The sequence below is a fragment of the Triplophysa dalaica genome, chromosome 7, assembly GCF_015846415.1.
Source record: "Triplophysa dalaica isolate WHDGS20190420 chromosome 7, ASM1584641v1, whole genome shotgun sequence".
NCBI lineage: Eukaryota > Metazoa > Chordata > Actinopteri > Cypriniformes > Nemacheilidae > Triplophysa > Triplophysa dalaica.
Genome location: NC_079548.1, coordinates 1,274,992 through 1,287,492, shown reverse-complemented (window position 1 = coordinate 1,287,492; position 12,501 = coordinate 1,274,992). Strand labels below are relative to the sequence as shown.

The window sequence follows — 12,501 nt, the reverse complement described above, 5'->3', positions numbered from 1 at the left end:
CAAGAGGCAAAACCTGTGGACAGAGTTTCACAGAAGTTGGACAAAAGAGAACTTGCAGTGGAGAAAAGTGTGAGAAGACTAACAGAATTAAACAGCACATGAAAACCCAAACTGGAGAGAAACCATTCACATGTGATCAATGTGGAAAGAGTTTTACACGTAAAGATCACCTTAATAGACACATGAGAATTCACACTGGAGAAAAACCCTTCACATGTGATCAATGTGGAAAGAGTTTTACAACTAAAGATCACCTTAAAACACACATGAGAATCCACATTGGAGGGAAACCCTTCACATGTGATCAGTGTGAGAAGAGTTTTATAAGTGTAAGTAACTTTAGGAGACACATGAGGATTCACACTGGAGAGAAACAATACACATGTGATCAGTGTGGAAAGAGTTTTATAGCGGAATGTTACTTTAGGTCACACATGAGAGTTCACACTGGAGAGAAACCATACACATGTGATCAGTGTGGAAAGAGTTTTTCATTCATGGGTAACCTGAAGACACACATGAGAATTCACACTGGAGAGAAACCATATCCATGCCAACAGTGTGGGAAGAGTTTTGGATATACCAGTAACCTTATGAAGCATTTGAAAACTCACACTGGAGAGAAACCATACATGTGTCAACAGTGTGGAATGAGTTACACAACTAAAGGTTACCTTCAGGTACACATGAGGATTCACACCGGAGAGAAACCATTTCCATGTCATCAGTGTGGGAAGAAGTTTGGATGTGAAAGTAGCCTTAAGGTACACATGAGAGTTCACACTGGAGAGAAACCATTCATGTGTCCACACTGTGAAAAGACTTTTGCAAGTAAACATGGCCTAAGGATCCACACGAGAACTCACACTGGAGAAAAACCATTTTCATGTCATCAGTGTGAGAAGAAATTTAAAAGTGAAAGTGAACTTAAAAGACACATTAGAGTTCACACTGGAGAGAAACCCTTCATGTGTCCACACTGTGAAAAGAGTTTTTCAGATACCGGTGCCCTTAAGAACCATTTGAGAAGTCACACTGGAGAGAAACCATTCACATGTCAACAGTGTGGAAAGAGTTTTTCAATTTCAGGCACTCTTACGACACACATGAGGATTCACACCGGAGAGAAACCATACACGTGTCGTCAGTGCGAAAAGAGTTTTAGATCTATAGGTAACCTTGAGGGTCACATGAGAGTTCACACTGGAGAGAAACCGTTCGCATGCACACAGTGTGGAAAGAGTTTCAAAAGTAAAAGTCACCTGAGTAGACACATGAGTATTCACACCGGAGAGAAACCATTCACATGCCTTCTGTGTGGAAAGAGTTTCATGACTACATCTCACCTGAGGAGACACATGATAGTTCACACTCGAGAGAAACTGTTCACATGTCAACAGTGTGGAAAGAGTTACTCAGATCAAAGTTACCTTCAGGTACACATGAGGATTCACACTGGAGAGAAACCATATGCATGTGATCAGTGTGGAAAGAGTTTTATATGTGATGGTGCACTTAAGCTACACATGAGAACTCACACAGGAGAGAAACCCTACGCATGTGATCAGTGTGAAAAGAGTTTTAGAAGTTCAAGTGACTTTAAGAGACACCTGATAGTTCACACTGGAGAGAAACCTTACACATGTCAACAGTGTGGCAAGAGTTTTGGATGTGCGAGTAACTTAATCAGACACATGAGAGTTCACAATTGAGAGAAACCATTTGCATACCAACAGTGTCGAAAGGGTTTTACAAGTTAAGTTGTCCTAAAGAAACACATTAGATTCCATACTGGAGGAAAGAAACATGTTCATGCCATCAGTGTGAGAAGAATATTAGATGTGAAGGTCAACTTAAGAGACGCGTTGGACTTCATACTGGAATTAAACATTTTGCAGGCCCTTTTGTTCAAAGACTTTCACAAGTAAAGGTTTTCTTGTGACACATTTAAGAGTTCACACTGGAGTGAAACCATTCACGTGTCATCTGTGTGAAAAGAGTTGTAGAACTGGTGGTAAACTTCAAGAACACATGAGAATTGGAATTCACACTGGAATTGAAAACGTTGTTTACCTTCAGTGTGGATAGACTTTCACAAATGAATATTTTTTAGATACATTTGAGGTCACACTGGAGTGAAACCATTCCCATGCCATCAGTTTACACCTCAGTCAAAGTGAAGACATTTAAACCCTCAGTTGTTTGTGATTGTGACGTATGATCATGACACAAAAATGTTAACAAGGAAAGAAAATGTTATGAAATTAAACTGTAATCTGCTAATGAAAAATAAAAGCTTTTACAAACATTCATGTTTGTGTTCATAATGTGAGAGATGATGCAATAATATAAAATAATATGGAGGTTATCGGAGGAGGAGGAGAGAGAACCACCCAATGGCGTGATGAATTTATTAAAAACTTTATTTTTGTGAGAGGATGAAGCACAATTGCTAACAAAATGTAATTAGACGAATCTACAAACATGGTTGCTGCTGCTCGCTCTTTGGGAATTACCAACTCATGGACCCTGAGGGACCCCAGTGATCATGTGGTGGGCAGTGGACTGCGAGCCCCTCCATGACACCCTGAAGGATCTGCTGGAGAGGAGGATATAATCCAGCAGAGAGGAGGGCCTGAGAATCCTTTGACAGGGTTGCTAGCAGTATCTGGTGATTGACAGTGTCAGACGCTGCCGATAGGTCTAGAAGGACAGTTGACATGGATTCATAAAATAACTCTGTTTGCATTTATTCTTAAGTTCATGGACCATTTTATATTACGCCTTAAAACGTGCTCATGCTAAACACCAACATTACCACTTAAAGGAAGTCGTAATATCCTTCATTCTAAATATTTTCAAATATTGTAGTTTGTCAAAAGAAGTAAAGTGCTGTTTTTGAAAGTGGGCATGTGTACAGTCATACAGGCTCTAGGACCCTGGGGAATCCCTGTGTAAAGCTATGTAATAGGAAACATGTGAATGAATGACACATCTGAAATTAAACAAAAGAGAACAAAAATATAATAAGAAAAGTATTCCTTAGATGCAATATACATTATTTACACACATTCATTTGATCTAAACCTATTTATTAGTAGACCTCATTACTCCAGCACCTGTGTAATGTGGTTCTAGCGATATATGTGTAACTCAGTTACTATGTTTTTGGGATACAGTCTTGACTAGCTAGTTAGTTTCTCCAGTAATAAACTGTACTATGGTGGTTAAACACAGTCCAGGGAAGTCAAAACTATATTTCAGCATCCCATCTAAAGACTCACTGCAAACATGAAGTCATGACATGGTGGTCTAGTGGGTTAAACCACTGAACTGATAAATCAAAAGGTTGCTGGTTTGATCCCAGCAGCCACCACCAGTGTATCCTTGAGCAAGACACTTTACTCCATGTTGCTCCAGGGGGATTGTCCCTGTAATAAGTGCACTGTAAGTCGCTTTGGATAAACGTGTCTGCCAAATGACTAAATGTAAATGTTGTTTGATGTTTGTGAAAATGGTTTTCAGAGCTGGTCTGTTTGTGCTTTGAGTGGTAAAACATTTATTTTAAATTTGTATGAACGTAATAAACATGTTTCATGTCATCAACAACAGTCATTCTAAAGTGTCCTGAGACATTTACATCATGATGGGTGTTAATAGATCTTTCAGTCTTCAGATGATCTTCATCATTAACACATTAGTGATGAGACTCCAGACTGATAGTTCACTTTTCACCTCATTCATTATGATAATATCTTAAACAACACACGGTGAAGGAAATGTACTGCTTTTGCAAACTTGTGATTTACAAACTAATGTAAAAATATTAATTTCTTCTATTGACTCATGTGTGAGATTTCTATGAGTGTTTCACTGATTTATCTCTCTGAATGTAGCAGCACTGTGTTGTCATTCAGGTATAAATTCTGATTAACTTTTATTTTGAAGAGACTCTTAATTTGAAGGGCTTTCTCTCGTCTGAAATGTCTCGTTTCACGGGTTGTTTTTGTGTGTAGTCTGAAGATTCTAGCGGGATTTACTCCTTTATATTTCTGTGTCAGCATGTATTCAAAACTGTAAACACCACAGAGGAAACGTCGTAAGTAAATAAGTTTATAGTTGATTTAATAAGTAAGCGATAAAAACGTATCATTTAGATGAGAAAGGCTCATGTTACAGAGCTAAATTGTAATTTTATATTTTCTTTGTCACACTTTTCACTCTGACCTTGTACATTGATAAAAGGAGACACAGTAAAGAGCATCTAAAACTTACTAAGACTCAAGTATTTATTCGAGAGGAAGAGTTTAGCTAGTTATAGCTGCAGTTGATACAATACAGTGAGGACAACATAAGATCAGAGGTCAGTGAGAGGGTTTTACTAAAACAAATTCTTCCAGAATGAATGATATCTTGTGTTATTGACAAGATGTGTCTGGCCTTTGAGATGTGGACAGAAATGAAACAGCGTGTGAAGATGTGAAATGAGACTGATGATGGGTCTGTTCACCTCTCTTCAGACTGATGATTGTCAGTCTGTTCTGAGGTAACACGGCTGAGACAATTATTATGGTTTATTTCAGATGTAACGCAATGTGTAAACACGATTAAGGTTAAAACGCTGTGTTTTCCACACACTGTGGATGTTTGTTTATCCTCCTCTCTGATACAGGCTGATTCTTCACAAAGATCATGACTCTGAAAAGGGAGGTGTGCTCTGATTGGCCAGTTCTCCAGTGTGTAGTGATTGGTGGAAAATTGTGATTGACAGGTTCAGTGAAGCTCCTCCTACAGCAATCCACCAATAAATTTGAATAAATCACTTCAGGAGTTCTTCATACTGTTGCTGGAGGAGAAGAAGCTTGAGAACATGAGAGATCCAGAACTATACAGAATGAAAGATGAAGATACTGAGGAACAAAGAGGTTGGTGTCTGTTTTTAATCTTTATTATTGACACTTGAGGAATAATACAGCTTTCATTTAATGAATTAGTGGCTGTAGTTCAGTCATATAAACAGAAAATGAGCATTGAGGAAACACAGGGATGAGTGCACTAAAATACATGATGTGGTAATAACTTTAAAGAAAATCTGGAAAGATTTCTCGAGAATTAAATTTAACAAATTTTGCCACTTAATTTGTATGTTTTGTTAAAAAAGTTTGGAAATTAATCGCAGTTAATATCACATAACAGTGTTTAAAAATACACTTTTAGATTAAAATAATTTGACATTTAATCTCCAAATTATTGAAGAAACAACACAAAGACTGTATATTATTTAACATGTTAATAATCCCTCTTAGAACTTTTTTTAGTGACTTGTTTTACTTTTCTAACAGATATTTAGTGTCAGTTTATTAGGAAGTGACGATTGAATACTAGTTAAATGGAAACGGTGTTATTCACAAATGTTTTCTGCAATATTTCAATTTTGCTAAACAAGCTAAATTCTCAAAGTTTGAGGGAACTCAATTGATAACATTTACATACACATCAATAATGAGATTATTTTCAATAATCAGACTTAATCGCAGTAACATGACATGAGAACACATCTTTGCTCCCGTTTACATGGAAGTTTTATTAGTGGAATTATTTGTTACAAAACACCACAAACATTTACATTTATTAATTTGGCAGATGCTTTTATCCAAAGTGACATACTATTAGGAGAGCACATAACCTGAGATTGACAAACTAAATTTACACGAGTACTTAAGTAGACTTTTTGAGTATCTGTACTATAAATTCACTACATATGTCAAAGATCCAAAAGTATAAAGTTGTATCTATGAACATGGAAAATAGAAACTCAAAAAAAGTGTTTTAGGTTTAGAAACTGTTGAGTCCCTCCGCCTCTCACAGTGGTTCATCTCACCTGTGCATTGAGCAACACATTCAAATCAGTTATGAACTCCGATCATCAGATGTTGTTGAACTCTGAACCAGCACAGGACAATGAAACATCAGGACTATTTAAAGGGGAAGAAATTAATCAGGAACAGGTGTTGGGCATTAACTAATTACAACTAATAACGAGACGAAAGGGCGGGAAACACAGACGAGACTCAGAGAGAGAGTATGACGTTCCACAAGGCCCAAAACTTCTCTCTCTACATGAAACAAGGGATCCCGCCAGGATGGGATCTTCCTGGGATCTTCCCACTGAACTAATGTGAACGTCGGCACTACTACACTGCCGAAAGCGCTCAAAAAAGTCAAATAGAACAATAAAAGATGAAAAAGGCACTTGTTAAAGTGTGGTGTAATAATCTTTTGTTTCAACTATGTGAATTTTTCTTTTCTTTGGTTCTTAGATTTACATGAGTGACATGATGATCGGGTTTATTTTGACAGCACTATATTTAACGTTAATTGTTGTTTATTTCAGATATGATGGAAGTGAATCAGGACAGTCAAGCTGAAGTGAATGATGCTGATGGGAATGTGAAAACAATACAGAATGTTTCACGAAAAGGAAGTCTGAGAACAAGAGACAAAACCCGTGGACAGAGTTTCACAGAAGTTGGACAAAAGAGAACTCGCAGTGGAGAAAAGTGTGAGAAGACTAACAGAATTAAACAGCACATGAAAACCCAAACTGTAGAGAAACCATTCACATGTGATCAATGTGGAAAGAGTTTTACACGTAAAGCTCACCTTAAGACACACATGAGAATCCACACTGGAGGGAAACCCTTCACATGTGATCAGTGTGAGAAGAGTTTTAGATGTGAAAGTCACCTTCAGATACACATGATGATTCACACTGGAGAGAAACCCTTCATATGCCTTCTGTGTGGAAACAGTTTCGGAAGGTCAAGTGACCTTAAGACACACATGAGGATTCACACTGGAGAGAAACCTTTCATGTGTCATCACTGTGAAAAGAGTTTTTCAACTGCGGGGACCCTTACAAAACATTTGAGAACTCACACTGGAGAAAGACCCTACACATGTGAACAGTGTGGAAAGAGTTACAAAGATAAAAGTTACCTTCAGGTACACATGAGGATTCACACTGGAGTGAAACCATACCCATGTGACCAGTGTGAAAAGAGTTTTACAACCTCAAGTGATCTTAACTCACACATGAGAACTCACACTGGAGTGAAACCATACCTATGCCAACAGTGTGAAAAGAGTTTTACAGTTAAAGGAAGCCTTCAGGTACACATGAGGATTCACACTGGAGTGAAACCATACGCGTGTGAACAGTGTGGAAAGAGTTTTATAAGTGTAAGTAACTTTAGGAGACACACAAGACTTCACACTGGTGTAAAACTTTATGCTTGTGATCAGTGTGGACAGAGTTTTTCATGCATGGGTAACCTGAATAGACACATGAGATCTCACACTGGAGAGAAACCCTTCACATGCCTTCTGTGTGGAAAGAGTTTAAGATATGAAGCTGACCTTAAGACACACATGAGAATTCACACCGGAGAGAAACCATACCCATGCCAACAGTGTGGAAAGAGTTTTAGATGTACCAGTACCCTTAGGAGACACATGAGAACTCACACTTGAAAAAACATTGACATGCTTTCTGTGTGGAAAAAACTTGTCCTCAAGAAACACATGCAGGGTCGCTGCCAGGAATTTTGGTCCCAATGACAAAAAATCTTATTGGGGCCCCTGTCCTAACTGTCCCATCACAAGCTTCACATAACTCTAATTAAAGGCTTGCAACTGTCTTGCTTCTTGTAGTTCAATACTAGTACTAGCACAATATTTACTGCTGGTGATTTGTACCTGTATGCAAGTCTAGTATGCATTTCACTATTTGATGCAAGATTAAAAGCAACCATAAAAAATGTGCTGAAGGCTATCTTTTACAGTCTCAATGTATTTTTATTGTAAAATTTGACAAAATGGAAAATTATTTAAACATAATTATTATAATTATTATGTTAAAGTTTTTAAAAAAGAAGAGAGAACAAACTTAAATATATATGCATTTTTCAATCAAAATAAATTAACATCATCCTCTCAAAACAATGAAAACAGCAGATTTATTTTTTACTTAGCTGCACTTATATTAATATGAATATCTTGCTAAACGTTTCCCTGCATTGATGAAATGGTGATTAAATGTAGGCTAACACTAGTCTATTGCTAGTGTAACCGGAACGAACCACACCTACACCAGGCGGGCCTCGAACCATGTCGGTTCTGCACGGGAGTCGGGCGCTCTAGCGAGGAGGCTGAAGACCGCAGTCTCTAGCATCTGTCGCTAGAGAGTCCTTAAGGCAGAGGAGTGAGGTTTACATACTTGCACAGCACGCACTTCACTGGCTTGACTCTGTTACACTAGCTAAGTTTCACAATAGTTCAGACCCAGAGCCATTGCCAGTTCTTAATTGGTTCGACCGGCGAGACCTTTAAGAACCGGTTGCTTTTCCACAGGCTAGAGAGCCAATACAGAGCCAGGTGTCACGTCACCGGCACAACGGCATGAACAATGGCGAACGTTGCGTTGCATTGATGTTGGTTTTTGCGAGCCTAAATCGACATCCAAAAATGGTGAATCCAACGTGGTCGAGCAGCTTGAAGTAACTAGTACAGACAGAGATTTCAAGCGATTTGAGCTAAGGCAGGATCAAACCATTTTATGCAGATACAGGGGGATCAATATGGATGTTTTTCTTTGGGTCAATGGGGATTTTTAACTTTTACTGCCAAAAACAAAGAGATCATTGATTTTATTGATTTGTTGATTTTATATAAATACTGAATGATGATGGTTTAATTATTTTATTATATTATATATTATATAATATTAGAGTGGGGCGTGGTGGCTTAGTGGTTAGCACGTTCGCCTCACACCTCCAGGGTTGGGGGTTCGATTCCGACTTGTGTGTGTGGAGTTTGCATGTTCTCCCCGTGCCTCGGGGGTTTCCTCCGGGTACTCTGGTTTCCTCCCCTGGTCCAAAAACATGCATGGTAGGTTGATTGGCATCTCTGGATAAATTGTCCGTAGGGTGTGAGTGCGTGAGTGAATGAGTGAGTGTGTGTGCCCTGCGATGGGTTGGCACTCCATCCAGGGTGTATTCTGCCTTGATGCCCGATGACTCCTGAGATAGGCACAGGCTCCCCGTGACCCATTGTAGTTCGGATAAGCGGTAGAAAATGGATGGATGGATATAATATTAGTTTTTACCTATTTTTGGGGCCCGGTCAGTCATGGGCCCTTGGAATTGTCCTAACTTTTCCCCCCTTTACGGCGCCCATGAACATATAAGAATCCATACTGGAGGAAAAAAACATGGGTATATCATCAGTGTGTAAAGGTCAACTTATTTCAGCAGCATTGGAGTTCATATTGGAATTAAACATGTGTTGAAAGAGTTTCCCAAGTAAAGTTTTTTTTGAGACACATTTAAGAATTCACTCTGGAGTGAAACCATTCTTCTGTGTGTAAAGAGTTTGACAAGTTAACACAGCTTCAGAACGCACTGGTGCTCAAACTCCAGAGGAAGAGACACTTCATTGATGGGTTTGGTGAAAAGTTTATTTCAGCATCACATGTAAAGACTCGTAAAGGTGAAGTCTTGTGTATTATTTGTGAAAAGTGTTTTTAGAGCTGTTCTGTTTGTGCTTTGAGTGTTTTTCACTCATGTTCTGTGTTAAAGACCTAAAAACACTTGTGGTTTTCCATCAATAATGACTGGTCTACAGAAAATAGCTTATGAATCACTCGTCACGCTGTATTATCACCAAATATTGATTCAATCTGTTTGTCGTGTTATTTTCAAACTAATAAATCCTAGACCTTATTCATCTAAGCTCATGCAACTTGTTAAAAATCTTTGTGAATAAAATTGCCAATCTTTTTTTTCAATGGTCGGTCATTTTTTAAACTGCATGAGCTCAGATCAATGAAGAATTAGATTAATCAGAAGAAAAACTAAACCAGTCCTAAGTGAAAGAAAACAAGATCAAATCACATATTTGGTAATAATATATTATGACGTGTGATGCGGGTCATTTCGGATCAAGAACACCATAGATGTGTGTGACTGTGTTATTTTGGTTAAACAGTTAACTGTTTGGTTGAACATTAAAGGGGCTGTTTTTGAGGCTTTGATTATGTGTTTGGGGTGTTTTACAATAGATTTTCATGTTTCTAAAACGCTGTCCCTCTTCTCACAAAACGCCTTGATTTCTTCTGTTCCATCCACACCATGAGCATTTTCCAAACAGAAGTGAGCATCCCTATTCCCTACTCCCTTAGAAGGGCTGAGCCCTTGAAGTGACCTCTTTGAAGGGTGTAGGGCATTACGGTCTCTCATGTATGCGTTTGAAGTTCCCTTCAGAAACAGAATTGACTGGACATTGTCTGCATTACTGAATGACGGTTAACAGGTGGTTGGATATTAAATACAATGTATTGGTAGAGATGGCGAGGATTATCGATCGATGATAATAGATTGAACACTTAAAGTTCACAGATAGATAAACAAACTCTAATACTCCAGAAATAACGGTACATGTTAACGTTAGCGTTATATACATTAGCTAAACACAGATATAAGGTACACAAATATTTCTTGAAGTTCAGACAAAAATAAAAAGTCACACTTACAGGTTGTGATTTGGTGGAGCTAACAGGTCAAATAAGGTTGGTATTTCCCCCTCTTTCAAGTTTAGTCGATACACATATCATACAAATCCTGTTTCTAATGACAAAGATACGCGGCTGTTACAGACTCGGACTAGTTCACGTCTCGTTTGCGTGATTCAGAGTCGACTCCCTTTTTACAAGCCAATAACTTTGTTATTCATTCACCTTCAGACTTACAACATGGCAGTCTGCTTACATTCAAACACAGCAACACAACACACTGTATGAACTGTAATTTTCCTGATCTAATGTTACTTACTCTTTGAACTTACTTTCCTATAAACAAAATTATCTTTATACTATAGTTTTCTCTGTGATAAAAATGATAACATGCTTCGAAATGCGTCACGAGAACTCATAATAAAAGATCACATGATAACGAACGGAGCTCATTTCCTTGAAGTGACCATTGCAAGTGCCTTTTCACCTTTCATAAATTCCGTTTGGAAAATGCCCAATATCAGCGAGCTTGGTGATGAGAATTTAATTGTTTAAATTAAATATTAAAAAACGATTTTAACAACGTGACTGTTTGGTCGTTAGGACGTGCTCATCACGTCCCAGAAACGTTATTTGGACGTCTAATTGGACAATTCTCCCGGAAAAGCATACCAACACGTTATCCAGTGAGCATAAGAGCATGCCCACGTGCAAGCGTGAGAGAAAGGGCACACACACACGTCATCTGGCCAGCGTGAGAAATGTTTCATTCAACATTGCCAAAATGTTTTTTTAATACTACACTCGTGTGCATAAGCACAAGGTCCAAGATAAATACGTTTGAAATGCAAAAACTTTCAGTCCTTATTAAAAGAAAACAAGTTTACAAAGACATCTAACACTTGGTGATAACATGACATGTGATTTATATGTTTTTTTCTGTACGCCAGTCACTTTTGACCAGGAACACCTAACAAGGTTGTTATGACCTAATTTATTTGGTTATTTGTGATGTTTTTATTTTCTAGAGCTTGTACCTCCACATTGAGTTTGTTTTTGTGTTGGTGGGAATGTTTTATAGATCGGCGTGTCAGCACATTCCCAAATGATTTGCTGCCAACGACAAATGGGCGATTTTCCAGCTAATTTGATATCGCTTCGTTGCCCGTTTGTTGCCAGACTCAAGCGTTTGTGATGTGCGACTATTTGAATTTGTGGGACATTAAACAAGATACTTTTTGAAGAAACTACATTTAAGTGTTTGTACATAATGCACTCTTCTAGTTGTTATGTTAATTCGTTCTTGTTTTAAGTGATCTTTACCATATAAATTGTTGTTATCCACTTTATTTTAGGGAATAGGGGGTCAGGCCACATTTCTTTTGCTGTGCAAATTGTTAACTTGTTTTTGTTAAGGGAGTTTGGGAAGTTCAGTTGTCTTTAAGTTTTATGTTTTCATTCTAGGGAATATTAGGGTATCAAAAATAGACATTTTTGTTCATTGTTTTGGCCTGGTCTCGCCCTGGAGATTTACCCTCAAATGTAAATAAAACTGTTTTGTTATATTTGATGTGTCTCTATTGTCTCTTACTTAGTTTTTTTTACTTAGTTTTCATAAAATGAGTATAATCATAGATTGACAGCTAAATAACAAAACCCTTTCAATCCTAACCTGATGATAAAACGAACAACAGTTACAAAGTAACCCATTTCAAGGGGAAAGCTGCAGACTTGACAACACAGACCGACTCTCTCTGTTCCAATATGACGGACGAACTACATATAGTGGCCCATAGCAACTGATGCTAATGCGACATTTCTTATATCTATGGTGATTACCTCCTGAAGGTGAACCTGGAACAGAGCATATTTGACACAGCGACAGACATGTTGTTTATATAATTTTATTCAAACACATGGTCCCCCACATG

The 12,501-nt window shown here is 38.0% G+C and overlaps 2 protein-coding genes across 6 annotated transcripts; both read left to right on the top strand.

Annotated features, from left to right (window-relative positions):
* Window positions 1–98: 98 nt before the first annotated feature.
* Window positions 99–1,846, top strand: LOC130425716 (gastrula zinc finger protein XlCGF57.1-like). The gene is made up of 3 exons (XM_056752088.1): window positions 99–278; window positions 447–764; window positions 1,017–1,846. Exons 1-3 carry the CDS (start codon window positions 99–101, stop codon window positions 1,710–1,712), a joined length of 1,194 nt encoding a protein of 397 aa, XP_056608066.1. The 3' UTR covers window positions 1,713–1,846.
* Window positions 1,847–3,987: 2,141 nt separating this feature from the next.
* Window positions 3,988–7,823, top strand: LOC130425946 (zinc finger protein 501-like). 5 transcript variants are annotated; one of them, XM_056752410.1, is made up of 4 exons: window positions 3,991–4,099; window positions 4,430–4,546; window positions 4,673–4,925; window positions 6,395–7,823. In XM_056752410.1, the coding sequence occupies exons 3-4, from the start codon at window positions 4,871–4,873 to the stop codon at window positions 7,531–7,533; spliced, it is 1,194 nt and encodes a 397-aa protein (XP_056608388.1). In that variant the 5' UTR covers window positions 3,991–4,099; window positions 4,430–4,546; window positions 4,673–4,870; the 3' UTR covers window positions 7,534–7,823. The 5 variants fall into 5 exon arrangements, with proteins under 5 accessions (XP_056608385.1, XP_056608388.1, XP_056608389.1 ...); XM_056752408.1 differs by adding an exon at window positions 4,246–4,363 and having other exon boundaries at window positions 4,012–4,099; window positions 4,448–4,925; XM_056752407.1 differs by lacking the exon at window positions 4,430–4,546 and having other exon boundaries at window positions 3,988–4,099.
* Window positions 7,824–12,501: the final 4,678 nt, after the last annotated feature.